The 17301-nt window shown below is 34.7% G+C and overlaps 1 protein-coding gene across 1 annotated transcript in view; it reads right to left on the bottom strand.

Annotated features, from left to right (window-relative positions):
- Uba5 (Ubiquitin-like activating enzyme 5) overlaps positions 1 to 17301 on the bottom strand; it is a 20775-nt gene extending 3474 nt beyond the window's left edge. Inside the window, exons 1-5 of the mRNA XM_069817892.1 lie at positions 17067 to 17301; positions 6403 to 6538; positions 2745 to 2941; positions 1354 to 1540; positions 19 to 146 (exon numbers count right to left, since the gene is read on the bottom strand). Coding sequence (XP_069673993.1) covers positions 19 to 146; positions 1354 to 1540; positions 2745 to 2941; positions 6403 to 6538; positions 17067 to 17212 — 794 coding nt within the window. The 5' untranslated portion in view covers positions 17213 to 17301. The remainder of the gene's footprint in view (positions 1 to 18; positions 147 to 1353; positions 1541 to 2744; positions 2942 to 6402; positions 6539 to 17066) is intronic.

Genomic DNA, 17301 nt, shown 5'->3' with positions numbered 1-17301 from the left:
GATAAATATGGTACTAACTTGAGAGTATTTTGAACAAGGAATCCAGCTACAATGCCCATGGTTGTCGGAAGACTTGCAGCACACACTCCGTCTTTCTTCAGTGTCTTCTCGTCAATATTAGAGGCTACAACTAATGGTGGCGCACACTAAAACATAATATAGGCAATAATATATTAAGAGAAGAAATATGACAAAGGTGAAAATGGCTAATATTCTCTGTGAGTTTCAAGTCTCTGACTATACACATAATTTTTTTTAAATGTGGCATGAAAAAGTCTCTTGGATAAGAGGAAAGAAATTTGTAGCTCGAAAACACTTTGATTTAGTATCTTAGTAGACCTATTGAACAGCTTTCATTCTGTCATAACTAAAAAAAATTACTGCTCAAAATTACGGGCGTCAAGTTAGTAAGAAATGTGTATGAAAAGGAATAGGGCTAATTGTTTGAATTTTAAAATTGCTCTACCTCAATGCAGGGTTGTCACAATCAAGCAAGCATGCTGTTAAACTTACATTGGGAGTTATGACAATGTATACTTGGAAACAACGTGGAAGTTAGGATTTAGTGAATTTGTCTTGTGTTGTAATGGGTTTCTCACTGACTTTACACCCGTATATTTTGATTAATAATTTATTTTAGTTAGAGTAATATGAAAATCGTTAAGTTGATCTACTAAATGAAACCATTTTCCAAATAAAATATTTTTCCTTGTATCATGCCAGATTTTGAAAGCAAAAAAGATATAATAAATAAATAAAGTAAAAAAAAAATGTTCGCGTAGGCTTCTGCGGCTGGTGAACATGGTGTGTGGATAAGCTTCAGGGCTTCTCCACACACCAAAGTAAAAAAATATTTTTCAAATAGACACACACAATGTGGTTTATATAAAAAAAATGTATTTTCTTTGTGCTTTTATGTGAAATGCTAAGGAATGATCCTTTTGTGTGTGTGCGTGCGTGTTTTTTTTTTCCCGAAAGTAACTTTGCTCTGCAAAGGAATTTGACTGTTACATCTGTTCGGATCAAATTTCTACACATTTAAAGGACAAAACTCAAATTCTTTCAATCATTCATTATCACAATACACCACTCTCTTAAATTTACTGAGCATATTCGGAATTAAATCAATGGCTTTCCCAAAACATGCTATGAAATGTTTCATATAAAACTCAAAAAGGAAGTAAAACAAGCAAAATTGTATTAAACTTTTTTGTTTGACATATCTCAAAGTATATATCTGAAATTAATGACATTACTTACGGTTCACCCTGTCTATTTTATACATGCATTTTAAACTATAAATGTAGTTTCATAAGCTTCTATATTTATTTAAGAAATTATTCCTGCACTTACAGCAAAGCAGGCACTCTCCCCAGGCACTATAAATTGGATGTGTCCAGATACAGCATTCTCTGACACGCCAGATTCGAACCAAGGCTGATTCAACTCGTTGCACGCGGAGTTGATGGCCATACGGGCCTCGAAATTGTCTACGCAGCTAAGCACCAAGTCCACAGGTCCGCCTGTGAGGCTTCCATGGCTGTCAACATCAGAAGCAACCAGCAGGGTAAGATGAAAAATATGTTACTATTCATTGAGAAGCTCTTACTTGGACCACAGAAATAAATTAGAGATTAAAAGAAACATAAGCCCTGAAAGCTGGGTACCTGGTTGTAATCAAGTGCATTGGTACAATAATTAACATGGAGGCATGAGACAATTACTTTGCCTGCCATTGTAATTTCACTTTCACTTTTGCTCCAATCTCCTCACCTATTCATTAATTAATTAATTCATTCACATATTGATAATCTTTTGAGACCACAAAATCTAGAAATGTCCGCCAAAAACATTAAAGAAATGTTCATAGTAATTTTATCCTTGCAGAACAGATCTGATAACGAGATAGAAGAATGATACTGACTTGGAAATGTTTTAAGTTCTCTAAACAAATTTAAGAGCCTTAAAATGAAGACTAAAGTCTTGATTGAATTGTGTTACTTTTTGACAGTACTGGTACTACAACAGAAAGTTACATTTAAATAGTATGTAAAAAAATGCAATTGTGCTAATAATAAAGTATTAAATGGATCATACCTGCCCCAGGTATTTAAGTCACACTTTCCTACATGATAAAAGGGTAGAGGTAATGTAAGCCACACTCAGAATAATACAGTACAAAATTTAAATTCTCACATTTAATAAATATATCCTATTTTAACTAATTACTGCCAAAAAAATATAGGACAGGAATTCTCGTAACTATCTTTCTCAGTGTCCACACAGTCCAAAGTATTCATAGCTAACATTAAACTGTATCTCAAATGCAATCCTTTGATAATATACAAAATTCATTGTTCTATATAAACTTGGCAATCTAATAGATCTTGCAATATTGTGAGGATATGCACTATGTTTCATCAATGATTACAATATTCTACCTCAGTCTGAAGCAACATTTCACATCTGATCACACTTACCCCACTTGACCTTACTTATAATTGCAAAAAACTTTTCTAATATGTCAATTTTTACAAAACAAAGATAATTTTAGGTCATCACTGTTATTTCTAAAGCATTTTAAGAGATTTTTTTTTTTTTGGTCGTACAAACCCTATACCTAATAAAACATTTGCTTGCTAACAATAGAGAAATACAGTAACAGTAGACTGCATATGGCACAATGTGAAGACAAAATGATCATTCATGTTTGACTTGCCAGTGTATTTCTTAAGAGTACAAACCTGATTCTCTGCATAAAATCTTGGAAATTGTCAACTGTTGTGATGTTGTAGTTGTAGGTCTCCATTGTGACGTCAGGATTAATGAAGGAGAGAGTCCTTGCAGCGGCTTCCACCTTGGACAGCCCTGCCTGATGTGGCTGGAAGAACAGCCTGTTCATGTTGGCGAGTTCCACTTTATCGTAATCAAACAGCAACAGCTGCAACAAAAACATCCCGGTATGACATTTTTTAGCTTTCTCAGTGATTGCATTTATAGGAAAAATTTTAGGTTTTATACATGTATTTCCTTTGATTGAGATTCTAGCTGATATGCACATCTATTATCAGGCAGTACATCTCACTTGACGATATGTGTCAGAGGAAAAACAATTGGCCACCAGCATACCTTAGACGGCTAAGGCCTTGCCTGCTCATCCGGAGTTGCGCTTGGGCTGATTACTTGGTTGGGTTTTTTTCCGAGGTTTTCCCCAACTATAAGGCAAATTTCAGGTAATCTATGGCGAATCCTCGGCCTTATCTCGCTATCATAAATTCCATCGACACTAAATAATCTCATAGTTGATAGAGCATCGTTAAATAACCAAGTAAAATTGAAAAAAAGAACAATTGTTTATATGCATCTGAAATCTGACTAGTCGGCGATGTATGCAATGGAAGAGGAAAGGATTTGGCCACCCTACCCCATTATCTCCTGGTCTAGTTTCCTCGTAAGTGGTGCCTTCTTGGTATCACCTTTCTTTGGACAGTTGACTAAACAACAAACAACATACCGTGTATTTGAACTTAACTGTACTGTTACAGAACTATGTATAGGTTCCATCATCAGTTGCATTGGATCCATTATTGTGAAATCATTTTTCATGGAGAATTGTATTGCATTTCATGACTTCATGTTTCAGAACAAACAGTTATTTACAAGACAGTCATTTTTCAGAAAAGTATTGTCAGGGTGTCCACATTCTGGAAATTCATTGGTAGTCAGGAAAGTTGAAGTCATAGAAAATCATGCATATCATTCCAATTCTTGAAAAGTCAGAGAAGTTTCCCCAAAGATGAAACTTGAAGAGAAAATGTTATGCTCTAGCCAGCCATAACTTAGGTTATAGCAGCATTTTTTTTTTCAGGCATGTGACGCAAATAAATTCATATGCTCACTTTGACTATATGAATGCAATATTTTTAATTGTTTCAGGTTTTCATTGTTAAAGTTTGAGAAACAATTTCATTATGGCTAAGTAGTGCATGTTTTCCAATTATCTTTCTGTCTTTTTTTTTTTTGTTATTTAATGACATTGTATCAACTATGAGGTTATTTAGCATTGATGGGATTGGTGATAGCAATATGATATTTGACAAGATGAGACCGACAATTCGCCATATATTACCTGACATTTGCCTTACGGATGGGAAAAATCTCGGAAAAAGTCTAAGACTGAATTGAATCCACACTCGAGTGCAATTCCGGATCAGCAGGCAAGCATCTCAGCCTACTGAGCTATGCTGGTGGCCTTCAATTATCTTATTTTTAATCTCTTCAGTAAGGACTACTTATCTTATTTCTAATCTCTTCAATAAGGACTACTTATCTTATTTCTAATCTCTTCAGTAAAGACTGCTTATCTTATTTCTAATCTCTTCAGTAAGGACTACTTATCTTATTTCTAATCTCTTCAGTAAAGACTGCTTATCTTATTTCTAATCTCTTCAGTAAGGACTACTCACACATCCTACTTTACTGTAATAACATCAACCATAAACTGCAGGAAAGAATGAAAAACCACTCACTATAGTTGCGATGCTGTTATTCCCGGCGTGACTCCTCCTCTTTGCCTAAGTCTTAGGAAGTGAAGGCTCTATAAAGTCTAAGTAGGTAGTATCGTTCGCCATTTTTGTTCTTTCGTTGCTGAGCTATCACACAAGGAATCTATTTGCTACACTGTTAAACATTATCATGTCGTAGCTCCTATGATAATAAATCAAATGCACTGTAATTCAACAAATAATTGAGTGGCAAATAACGTCTTCATGTGCTTTCTGCAAACGCCAACGAAAGAGCAAAAATGGCGGGCGATTATATTAAGTATTTATTGAGCCTTAAGAAATGAATAACGTCTTCATCAGTGAATCACAAGATGCACACATTTAAATGTAGCCGACCTCCAACGTGATTGGCTGCCGGAAATTAGAGCGACGGGACTATACATGAAATTCTCACCAATCCACAGCTCTGGAAAATTGCATATTTAATTCATCGTAGACATTATGTAATCAGCTTATAGCTGGACACACATATTAAGTAATGACTATTCCTAAATTAAGTACTTTATTTTCAATAATAGTATTTGATTTAATTGTATTGTTTTAATCTATTCAAAGACAACATGAATAAGCGCAATGGAAAATACCACACCAAAGCTAAATTTTTAAATGTTCCATATTTTTTCTAATGTTTCTGAGAACCCTAGTTTTAACATTAATATAAAACAGTAATAAAGTTATTCTCAATCGAAAGCAAATGCCATATTTACACACATAATAGATGTATTCTTCTTCTCCTCCTCTGGTTTCTTTGCAACAAAATCCAATGCGTGTCTTTTATGCAATGAAAAAATCGTTAGGAATTCCTGAATGGGCATGTTTTTTTTCCACTATTTGCACACATTACACTCAGACACAGTAAACTCTCGGCCAGAAGCTTTGTTTCAGTGTCCTTCAGCGAATTTAATCACTTTTAACTTTAAATTCAATGTGACAGGTCTAAAATTGTGGCTAGTGAAATGAGATGTTTAAGGGGAAACAGTAGATTATACATGATTGGTTAAATGAAAAAGTTTAGACATAGGCCTACTACAAGAATTACACGTCACTTCTGTTATGAAATATATTGACATGTAGATCTGCAGTAAAAATTGGAAACAACATGTACAAAAATGGACCAATCCTTTATACCCCATAAACTTTTAAATTATTGTCCTGAGGGCAGAAGATCTCTAGGAAGACCCATTTTACGTGCAAGAGACCTTAACAGGCCATTGACCAAATATGCGAGAGGATGAAGAAGAAAGAACTTTATACTCGCTGCATAACTTGAATATTTACTCATTATTGAAACATTGGTAGTTGGCAAACAACTGATTGAACTGCAGTGCTCCTATGTTATGGTTTTAGTTGTTGAGTCTGTTTTGTACATTTTAAAAAGAACATCATAATCTGATTGTTTTTAAACTAGAAGCTAAACATAAGCAATGTGTTCAACATTATGATTTTAAACTAAAACTTTGTTAAAAATGAAATGCGTCTAGAATGTTTTCTGTGAATTTTATAAGGAAAAATTGGAGGTGCATCCATTACATGGTGGTATCTATTATGCAAGTAAATATGGCATTTTCTATACAGCAAAATAATGAATCTAATCACCTGTGTTTCATATAACAAATGTCGAAATCTTTGTTCACTCTCTCAGAACTACCTGTTTTCTGCATCTACTAAAGCCATCTTCAAGATCACAAAGCCGATTCCAAACTTTCCTTTTTCACTGATTAACATAAAATTTATAATTTTTTTAAGTCTACAAAATCCTTCAAAATATAATTTAAATTTTTTGGTCTTAATTGTATGTATGCAATGACTCATTTTTTTTTTTCAGATGGAATCTTACCTTGCCAATGCCACAGCGTGTCAGCATCTCTGCAGTGACACTGCCAACTCCACCAACTCCCACCACAGCCACTGTGAAATCTCTGATTTTTTCATAGTTGTCCACTATTCCCATCCTCTTTAAAGCCATCAGTCGACTACAACATAAAAATAATATTCTTATACAGGAAAATATGTGAAACTAATCATGTTTGTCATTAAATCTGAGACTGAAGTTCACGTAGGGTGATACATTTTTAAGAACAATAAATATTTTAGTATGTTTACTCCAAAAGAATATGTGTTTCGCCAACAAATAAGGAAAGCTTTCACAGAAAAAGTTCTCTTTTGATTTATTTCCGCAGTGGCTGCTATAGGTACATTACAAGTGGGGCCCTAGATATTTTAAGGCCCAAAATTTGTGTATTTTCAGTTGTTGTGTATATTAACTTTCACACAAAATAAAGTCTCTTTTTTATCTATACATCTCTAATGACTATAATTAAATTATTCTTGTGAAGTAATTATCAGGGAACGGATTTTCAGGTACTAAAAGTAAAACATGACACCAAGTATTTGAATGGATATGATGCTGGTTAGAGTGTTTTGATATCTTGTTCACAACACACTGAAATCTAACAGAGGAGAGACAGGTCTCAAAAACTGGAGAATGCATCTAATGAAACTCGGTTGCTATGTATAATTAACAGTTGAGACCTTTCACTTTGTATCCGAAACTAGAGTATTTTTGCAAAAACTATTGTACATTTATAGAAATTTAGGATATTGCACAATATGTATATTAATAATATAATGCATCTAGAGATAGAATGGACCACGGCTGTCCCCTCACAAAACAAATTATGCCCTACTCATCAATTCCTGTAACTAAACACTAATACCAATGGTAGACTACAGTCTCTACTCGAGAGTATCGACCTAATCCCGATCACGGTTGTGTGTACACATCCGTAAACTCTTTCCCCTATGGCAGTGTTTCTCAAACTTTTTTCCTCCGCAAAACCCCTTTTAATGGAAAGTGTAACTGTAGAACCCTTGTAATATTTTATTAATATTTAATAATTTACAGTCAAGTGAAAGCTAGTATCTCTATAATTCTGTTCAGTGGGACGAATGTATTTGCTTTTTAAGCCTGCAATCTGGTTTTATGGCGGAAAGTTGTAGTCTCATTTCTACTTCTGCATTCGATCGGTTTCGGTATTTTGTTTTAGTAGACACATACAGTGATGAAAGTGATATTATTTTGCGTTTTATATTTTAATAATAAATAGGTATTATTATTATTATTACGCATATTATTGGGATTATTATTATCAACATCATCATCATCATTAGTGGTTTCGTGTTGTTATTGATTCATATTTTATATTTTCGTAACATTTATATATGTGGAGCTTATTTCCAAAAGGTACCAAATCCACAATTTTCGAAAAATGAGTTACAGATGGCAGCACATTCTTAGCTACCTGTAGAAAGGAAACAATAACAATTTCTCTCGAAAAAGTACCAAATCCTGTCTCCAGAAGTCACTGAAAACAGTGTTTTACAGCAGAAAATACCAAATCCATGTGAGTTTCATGCCAAAACATACCAAATCTCAAGCGTGTTCCTATTGGTTCTCGACTTTACATCACTGATACGTCACGCGTCGAACAGCAATTTCATTGGCTATTGTGGTGACATATTGTTTGTTTGTGTAATGGCTGTCAGTGACTGTCAAAGTGTTTGTAATAAAGTTCAATCTAGGTTTTAGCATTGTAAAGCAGGATACGTGTAATGACTGTCATGTCCTCTCAGTGCGCCTAAAAGCTGCTTCTGATGAGGATATGAAGAAGTCTTTGGTTGTTGAAAGACTTGTATATAAAGTACGGGCCATGGCTTTTTTTAACAACTTAAATGAGTTTTGTCCTGGTACTGTTAATGTTAACTTTGACCTCATGCAAAATCAGCTTTTACCAAAAACTCAAATAAATCAAGCATATTACAGTAGGCAGTTGTGGTACTATACCTTAGGGATTGTAATCCATAATGAGAAGAAGACAATTTCACCAGAGACAACCCATTTTTATAGATGGTTAGAAAGTGAAGGAGGTAGAGGTCCAGCAGAAACAACAAAAAAGTTTAAGATTAGTGAGGCTAGAATGATAACAATTCTTCCAAATTCAGGTATAGTGGAGCCTCACTAGTTCTATACTCTGTCACCAGTATGTCAGCATAATATGATAAGAAAGGGTTTGAGATACGACCTTGCATTGGCAAAAATTAAAGCAGTGCCATGCAAACGTCATGTACATGAGGCTAATAAAAAAGATTTGAAGGCTTTGTTAGCATCCATGGGCTATTGTGACATTAACAAACTCCCATTTTACAGTAATATTATAAATTCTGAGTCTGTTGTTAGAAGAGAGGATAACATTGATGTTCATTATGATGATTAGGACAAATATTGCCTCCACTTTGTGAAATTTAATGAAAAATGTTTAATATTATGTATATTTAAATTCATAGTGCTAGTAAATAATTCCTGTACATCCCCATTCATAATAGGCCAACTAAATTATTCCATACTAATATGAAAGTCATGTTCAAGAGGCTAAGAAAAAAGATTTTAAGGCTTTGCTAGCATCCATGGGCTCTTGTAACATTAACAAACTCCCATTTTGAGTCTGTTGTTAGAACAGAGGATGAGGATAACATTTATGTAAATTATGATCATTAGAACAAACATAGCCTAAATTTGTGAAATGAAAAATATTTAATTATGTATTCACTTTTACAGTAATAGTAAATAATTTCTGTACATACCCATTCATAATACTGAATTATTACATGCCAAATATAATATTTAATTATGTATTCACTTTTACAGTGATAGTAAATAATTTCAGTACATCCCCATTCATAATACTGAATTATTTCATGCCAATATGTACCACATCCAATTTTGTTGCCAAAATGTACCAAATCCAAACTAAAACTATTGATAACTTCTTGTAAATGTGTGAAATATCTTAAATATATGCCTAAATATGATTGATGATATGTAAAGAATAGTGACATGAAGCCATACCAATATATAACATTTTTTACAGCTATGAGCAGTTTTTTTCATTTCCTGTAAAATTAGGTCTGTTGGATTTGGTACCTTCTGGAAATAAGCTCCACATATAAATATTCCTTCTTCGGCTGATTTACCTGGTTGGATTTTTTACGAGGTTTTCCCCAACCGTAAGGCGAATGTCAGGTAATCTATGGCGAATCCCCGGCCTCATCTCGCCAAATACCATTTCGCTATCACCAATCCAACTGACGCTAAATAACCTAGTAGTTGATAGAGTGTCGTTAAATAACCAAGTAAAAAAAAAGTATAAAATGAAATCTAAAATCATACAAGGCTCACGGAACCACAACAACATACTTTGAGAAACGCTGCTCTATGGTCCAGACTGAACGAAGAGTGACCTAGTGTGCACATACATTTTCGACAATCGCCATCAGAGATAATAGCGATAGTGGTAATCATGATTAGAGTCTCCAGTATTATAAACAGTAAAGACCCCTGCAATGGCATAGGATAATGTTTTCAGCACGTGTAATATGCTGTCATGCTGCTCGCTGTAGCTACTATGAAGGTCCGAGCAGACCTAAGAGGTGTGGCTATAAGCATTAGGGAGTTCTCAGCTCAGGAAGTGAGACACGGGCAGTAAGATGTATACCTACAAACAATAATTCTTTCTCTTGACAAATATTGTTTAGTGAAATGTACTGCCTGATGATAGACGTACATATGAGTCAGAACTTCAATCAGATGAAACAAGTAGGCCTATATTATGAACCTTACACAGGCAGTGGAGTTAATAGGCCTACCTTGCATGTAATTCGTTAATCTAAGCTCGAACATAACACACTTTGTTGCATACCTGTTTCTTTTCCCTTTACTAATTATAATGCAGAATCCCTTGTAGTACTTTTATACAATAATACTGATTGTAATGATATGTTATATACTATGTAATTTGAAAATTTTGAAATTTTCATTGCAGCCAAAAATACAGTATTTTATGTTTTGCATACAATAGTAATTAGTAGACTACATCATGCCAATGGCAAAACTATCGTATGAATAGAATAAAATTATTGTACGTCTAGGAACTAGAGATGGGAACGATACACCGGTTTTTACGAAATCCCGATATTTTCGTTTTGATATATCGATATCGAAATTTTGATTCAATATATCGTATAATATATCGGTTTTCTCATAAATTTATCGGTTCTTTTATATTTGTTTTTGTTTTTGTGGAATTATTATGAACAACAAAATCCACACAAGTTAACTCCGATAATTCCCTGAGAGATGGGGTTAATGAAAGTGGGCAGTTACATAATTGTGCAATCTTGAAATGTTCAATCCAATCAATGCCTTTCTCTGATTGGCTGGTCTAGAATTCGCATTCAAACTATTTAATATGCAGTACCAAATTCAAAATCCAACGTGTGAGAAACATGAGACTGAGACGGGAGGTTTATCTACTACTGTTTTACGAGGGCTATTCATAAAGTAACTTCCGTTTAGTTTTTACAAATTTGTGAATGACGTTACAGAATTGGGTTACAATACGTTTGAAAGTATACACTCTAGTTTATTTTTCCAAATAGTTTCCAGTCACATTGAGACTTGACGAGCTTTGAAATTCCGCAATCGTAGAATTCGGCCGCCTGCAACTGAAGCCAACTTACGACGCTGGTTTTCAACTCTTCGTCATCGTCAAAGCGCTTCGAGCCAAGCCACGTCTTCATGAGCATGAAGAGATGGTAATCGCTAGGAGCCAAATCTGGGCTATAGGGACGGAGATCCAATACTTCCCAGTTGAATTCTTGCAGTTTGGTTGCAATACGACGCGCTGCATGCGGCCGGGCATTGTCATGCAGCAAAATCACCCCAGAGCTCAACATGCCACGACGTTTGTTTTGAATGGCCTTTTTCGAGTTTGTTAGTGTGTTACAGTAACGCTCTGAGTCAATTGTAGCATTCCTCTCCAAGAACTCCACTAGCAAAATTCCTTTTCTCTCCCAGAAGACAGTTGCCATGAGTTTCCACGTGGAAAGTGTTTGACGACACTTTGTGGGTTTTTTCGGGGATTGAGTATGGCCCCACTCCATTGATTGAAGCTTTGTTTCTGCATTCACATACCGCAACCAAGTCTCATCTCCTGTCATAATCTGATCAAGAAAAGCATCACCTTCTCTTTCGTAATGCTCAAGAAAGGAAAGTGCTGCTCCCATCCGCTGAACCTTTTGTTCCTCAAAAAGGAGTTTAAGCACCTATCTGGCAGAAAGTTTCCGGTAGCCCAAATCTTCGGTAATCACTTTGTACAGCAGAGTACGACTAATCTGTGGAAAACTGTCACTAAGCTTCGACATTGTGAGCCTGTGGTTTGCTCTAACTCTTTCGTCAACCAGAGGAATCCGATCTGCATTCACGATATTCGGTCGACCACTTATCTCTTCATCATGGACATTGTTTCGCCCATTTTTGAAAATATGACACCATTGTCTTACACAACCTTCAGTCATTACGTCTGGCCCATAAACTTCACAAAGTTGGCGCTGGATTTCACTAGCTTTACAGTTTTTGGCCACAAGACATCTTATTACAGAACGTATCTCACACCTGGCGGGACTTGCGATTGCAGCACACATTTTGACAGCACGTGGCTCAGAGAGGAACAAAGACACGACCTTGACTCTACCGCTGCTCGAAGCGTACTGCTTCAAGGTACACTACACCGCAAGAGCGGCGCCACTGTCTCTGTTGTTATGCACACTATATGAAAACGGAAGTTATTTTATGAATAGCCCTCATAGTATTAATTTCTCCAAGGCAGAAGCAACTGCCACTCTGAAACTTTTGACTTCAAAACTTTTAATTCTATGTTTTTAAATGTTAAGAGAAACAAGGATGTAGGCCTAATACTGGTTTGAGAGTTGTTTACGGCTAGGATTTCTATGCACAACCTAGTACTGACATTGTTTTCTTATTATAGCTTATATTTTGGTAGATAAAAATTTTATCCCCATAATCACCATCATCATTATCATCATCACCACCACCACCATTGAGATTCTGAATATTGGAGTGTAACAATAAATTGCAATGGAAACTTAGTATAGAAGGTTTGTATCAAATCAATTGTGAAGTGTGTTAAAACTTGTAACATTCTAAGTACTGTTTACTTACATTTAAAAATGAATACAAGTACTGTTTACTGACATTTAAAAATGAATACAAAAACTGTTTACTTACATTTAAAAATGAGTACGTTGTTATCTAGAAAAGAGCATTATATTTGTATCCTTGATTGAATCCTATATAAAATTAGAATAATTGAATCGTGGATTGGAAAAAACTGATGGGGATCCTAAAGAAAATTGAAGTGGATTGGAAACAGAAAAGGCTTTACAATAACCTACAGATGAAATGAGTCAAAGGAGAAAAAATGTCAGAAGCAAGTGAAATAGGGAGAAGAGTACGACAAGGATACCCTTTATCACGTACCCTGTTCAACATCTACTTGGAGAATTTAGTAAAGAACTGTTTTCAGAACATGGGAGGAGTGATAGTAAGAGGAAGAAGAATAAAGTGTTTAAGGTTTGCTGATATGGCGTTGTAAGATAAATCTAAAGGATAAGCTACTGGAGCTAAATGACAGCTGTGAGCAATATGGACTGAAGATAATTGCCAACAAGACGCAAACCATGGTCATAGAAAGAAAAGTAAAGAAGGTAGACTTGTGATTTCTAAATGAGGCAGTAGAGCAAGTGGACAGCTTCAAATACTTGGGGAGTACCATAAGCAGTAACACGAACTGCTGCCAAGAAGTCAAAAGGAGAATAGCAATGGCAAATGAAGCTTTCAATAGAAGAAGGAGCATCTTCTGCGGACCTCTGGAGAAAGAACTAAGGAAGAGACTAGTGAAGTGCTTTGTGTGGAGTATAGCATTGTATGGGGCAGAAACATGGACATTACTAAGAAGCGAATAGAAACATTTGGAATGTGGATATGGAGAAGGATGGGACGTGTGAAATGGACAGACAGAGTAAGAAACGAAGCTGTGTTGGAAAGAGTGGATGAAGAAATAATGATGCTGAAACTGGTCAGGAGGAGGAAAAGGAATTGGCTGAGAAGAAACTACCTACTGAAGGATGTACTAGAAGGAATGGTGAACGGGAGAAGGGTTCGGGGCAGAAGAAGATATCAGATGATAGACGACATTAAGGCATATGGATCATATGAGGAGACAAAGAGGAAGGCAGGAAATAGTAAAGACTGGAGAATGCTCTGTTTGTAGTCAAAGACCTGCCCTTGGACAGAACACTATGAATGAATGAATGTTTCAATGTCAAATACTGACCCATATAGAGTTCACTTAACACTTTCCCATGGTATCAATTAAGCTCATCTTACCTCCACCATAATTTTGATTTAGATTACGAACTACATAATAATAAAATTATGATATTGAAAATGTATTGTTTATCGTTGCAAATTTACATTTAATCTTTTGATTGTTATGATGTTAATTTCAATTCTATTAAGGAATAGGCTATTAAAATTTAAGTTTATTGTAATAAATGTACGCCTACAAATTCAATTCCATTAGCAGGCGTATCTATTAATTTTCTTACAGGATAGCGATAAGTTATATCGAATCGTTTCGATAAACCGATATATTTTCTGCAATATATATCGTTTATCGAAATTAGGTTTGCAATATCAATATATCGGTATTTAAATTATTTCCCCCATCTCTACTAGGAACACTGGTTAGCCTATAGCTATAGCCACTGCCATCGTGATCTAATACAGGCCGTAAGGCAGACCACGTGACTCGCTTAACAGCTGATCGCGAAAGGCGGTCTTTCAACCATATGAATTAGTTGCAGTGCATGAAGAATAACATATATTTCTCTGAAATGCAGTGTAATTGCGTCAGTAAAATTTTAAACAGTGATTGTGAGACACTTGAGACACAATTTACTTGCAATTTAAGGTATAATATTATTTTTGGTGTGAAAATTACGTTATTGCAGGCAAAGTTCGTATGTGTAATACCTGCCTTTATTTCGATTAAATATTGCGCCCTTATGTGGTTAAGTGAAATTTTGGTCTTATAAACAGTAGGCTAAATATGTGTAATAATATATACGTGAAAGTGAAACATTGACTGGCATGTAAAGTAAGTTGTGATTAGGCCTAAGTGCAGCGTTACCGATGTTACTCTTGTCTAATCCATTATTGTTAGTTTACCGTATTTGTCTTATTAAATTTAAATTATTGCCCCCTTTTTATTTGTGAATAACCTACATTATACGAGTAAATAATACGACGTTTGATAATATACACAATTTGAACTAAAAACGAGATACATATAGTATATTACGAAAAATTATACCCTATAGTTTTCATTACTGTTACAGTATCTAGAATTGTAATTATTTGAAATAAAGCACTCATGCTTCATTACGAAATTCTTGCACATTCATTTCTGCACGTTTCAACAATTTTCAGTTGCATCGCACGCATATTTTAATGTGTTGAAGTTATAGGTTATGTTTATTCTATCAGTACTTGCCTTATTTTCCATATTCGCAATTATGCATTATAATTAAGCATAACGCTACGTATAACTTATAAATGCAATTTGTCTACACTTCAATTGTATTTATTCGTTTCAGACGGTACTCCAGTCTGAAGTCTGATTAGTTTAAATGTTACTAGGGCTAAACTAGCGCTGAGGTAGTTCCCTTCGTATTCATACATCTTGCATATACAAATTAGTTCGGTTCGTTCAGGATTTTAATATGCCTTGCTTATAGGATCAAATGCATCTCCACAAAAAATTAATTCAACTGTTTTCAGTTCAGAAATTACCGGAACTATACCTCAGCGCTACTAAGTAATATAACGTATGTACATTTCATATGAGGGACTGTGGTGAATTTTCTACCTATAAGTAAGGGCGGTAACCGTGTTCTGAAGTTTATCCTAAAAATATATTCTTCTTTATTAAATCTCAAAACCGTTTTCGTTCTCAACTTAAGCCTAAAATGTTGACGCAGATAGGTTATGTTAACATGGTAAATTCTCTTCACATAAAAATAACACCGTTTTATTTATTATTCCTGCCACATTATGCAACACATAAATGGAACTTATGCACATATTACATTGAATAAAAATGTAATTGTATTATTTATTTGTTCCCTACTTTACTGGGTTGTAATGAATTGTATTTATCTAACCTACCAGATTAACACACAACTGTACATACACTAATTTCATAGGAGGGACTGTGGTAAATTTTGTACCTACAAGTAAGGAAGGTAGACGTGCTAAATTAAAATCACAATATAAATAATTCTTCTTTATTAAATCTCAAAATAGCTTCCATTCCAAACTTAAAATGTTGATGCAACCAGGTTATGTTACCATGTAAAACTCCGTTCACATTAAAATAACACAGTTTTGTAATTATTTCTGCAACATATTATGCAATAAGAAGTGTGAAGGGGTCTTATACACACATTATACTAAATAAAATTGAGCGCCGACACGCTATAAAGTAATATATTTCACTCAGCTCCGTATACTCAAATAGAAAAGCCCGACTCATCGAGTGACGTCACACAACCTGCATTACGGCCTGGTCTAGATCACGATGGCAGTGCTATAGCCCTTCATTTAAATGCTTGCCTTCTCAAGTTATCTGTAAAGGTTTATTGTTGACAGTTGGACATCAAATTCATGTGCATTTTATCAATAACCTACGTTAAAACTTACAGTTCATATTGGGAAGGTTCAGATAAGTCTGTGATCAAGATTCATATAAGGGTATGTTTAATTCCGTCAATTACTTACCAAATTATAACATCCTAAGAACAAAACTTAATATGCATATTGGTATTAACGTTTTCGCCAAATCTTATGGCATCATCAGATACTTTTTTTTTGCAATAACATAATCTCATTTATGAACATGTATAAATTTAAAATTTAAGGTGTAATCATATAAAATATATTCAAGCTAAAATTAATATTAAAACTTAAAAATTTTTGAAACTAAAAACTATCTGCGAGTTTTCATTTAACTTACTTAATGTAAACAACTACCGCACAAGATTAAGGTAAGTGGTAAGTTCCATGAATTAAATATGTTTAACGGACTAAATGCATTTTATATTAGTTCATCACTTCTGTAAATAATGAAAATAGAATGTGACAATAGCGAGCACTAACAACTCCGGGCGGGAATTAAATGGGGTGGACAATGAAATGTTTCTGTGTCGGTCACTTGTCGCATGTTAACCTATCCAACAAGGCAATATCAGTTTGGCTACTTGCGTACATGCATCAAATAAAACTTGAAGGTTGAGAGAGAGGGATATGTGAACAAGAACGAATAACGTGTAAAATAATAAATTACTTACTGATAGCTACTTGTGCATAATCTCTCTCTCTCTCTCTCTCTCTCTCTCGTGTTAAAGAGAGAAAATTAAATTAATATGCAATGCTCTGTTTGAGATGAAATTGTGAAGAGCATTTTTTTACGAATACGAGGTGTGAAACAACAGTTGCGAAAATATCAGCTTCACACTAATTACCTATATGGGTTGGAGTCCACAACCTCTGACGACATTTGATCAATCTTTTTTCGAACGGGTTGCACCGATCCATTCTTCTGTCTTTCAGTTTTTAATTCTTCCTCAAGTTCCTTGATTCTTAATTGTAATTCTTTTGTAGAGTCCATAGTTATCACACGTTCACAGAGCTGTCATTTGTCCCATATGTTCCACGTCTTTACAGTTCTCATGCTCAGTTTCTGGCCACCAATAGCAA

The sequence above is a fragment of the Periplaneta americana genome, chromosome 2, assembly GCF_040183065.1.
Source record: "Periplaneta americana isolate PAMFEO1 chromosome 2, P.americana_PAMFEO1_priV1, whole genome shotgun sequence".
Taxonomy (NCBI): domain Eukaryota; kingdom Metazoa; phylum Arthropoda; class Insecta; order Blattodea; family Blattidae; genus Periplaneta; species Periplaneta americana.
The sequence above is the reverse complement of the archived record's forward strand: the minus strand, read 5'-3'. Positions and strand labels throughout refer to the sequence as shown.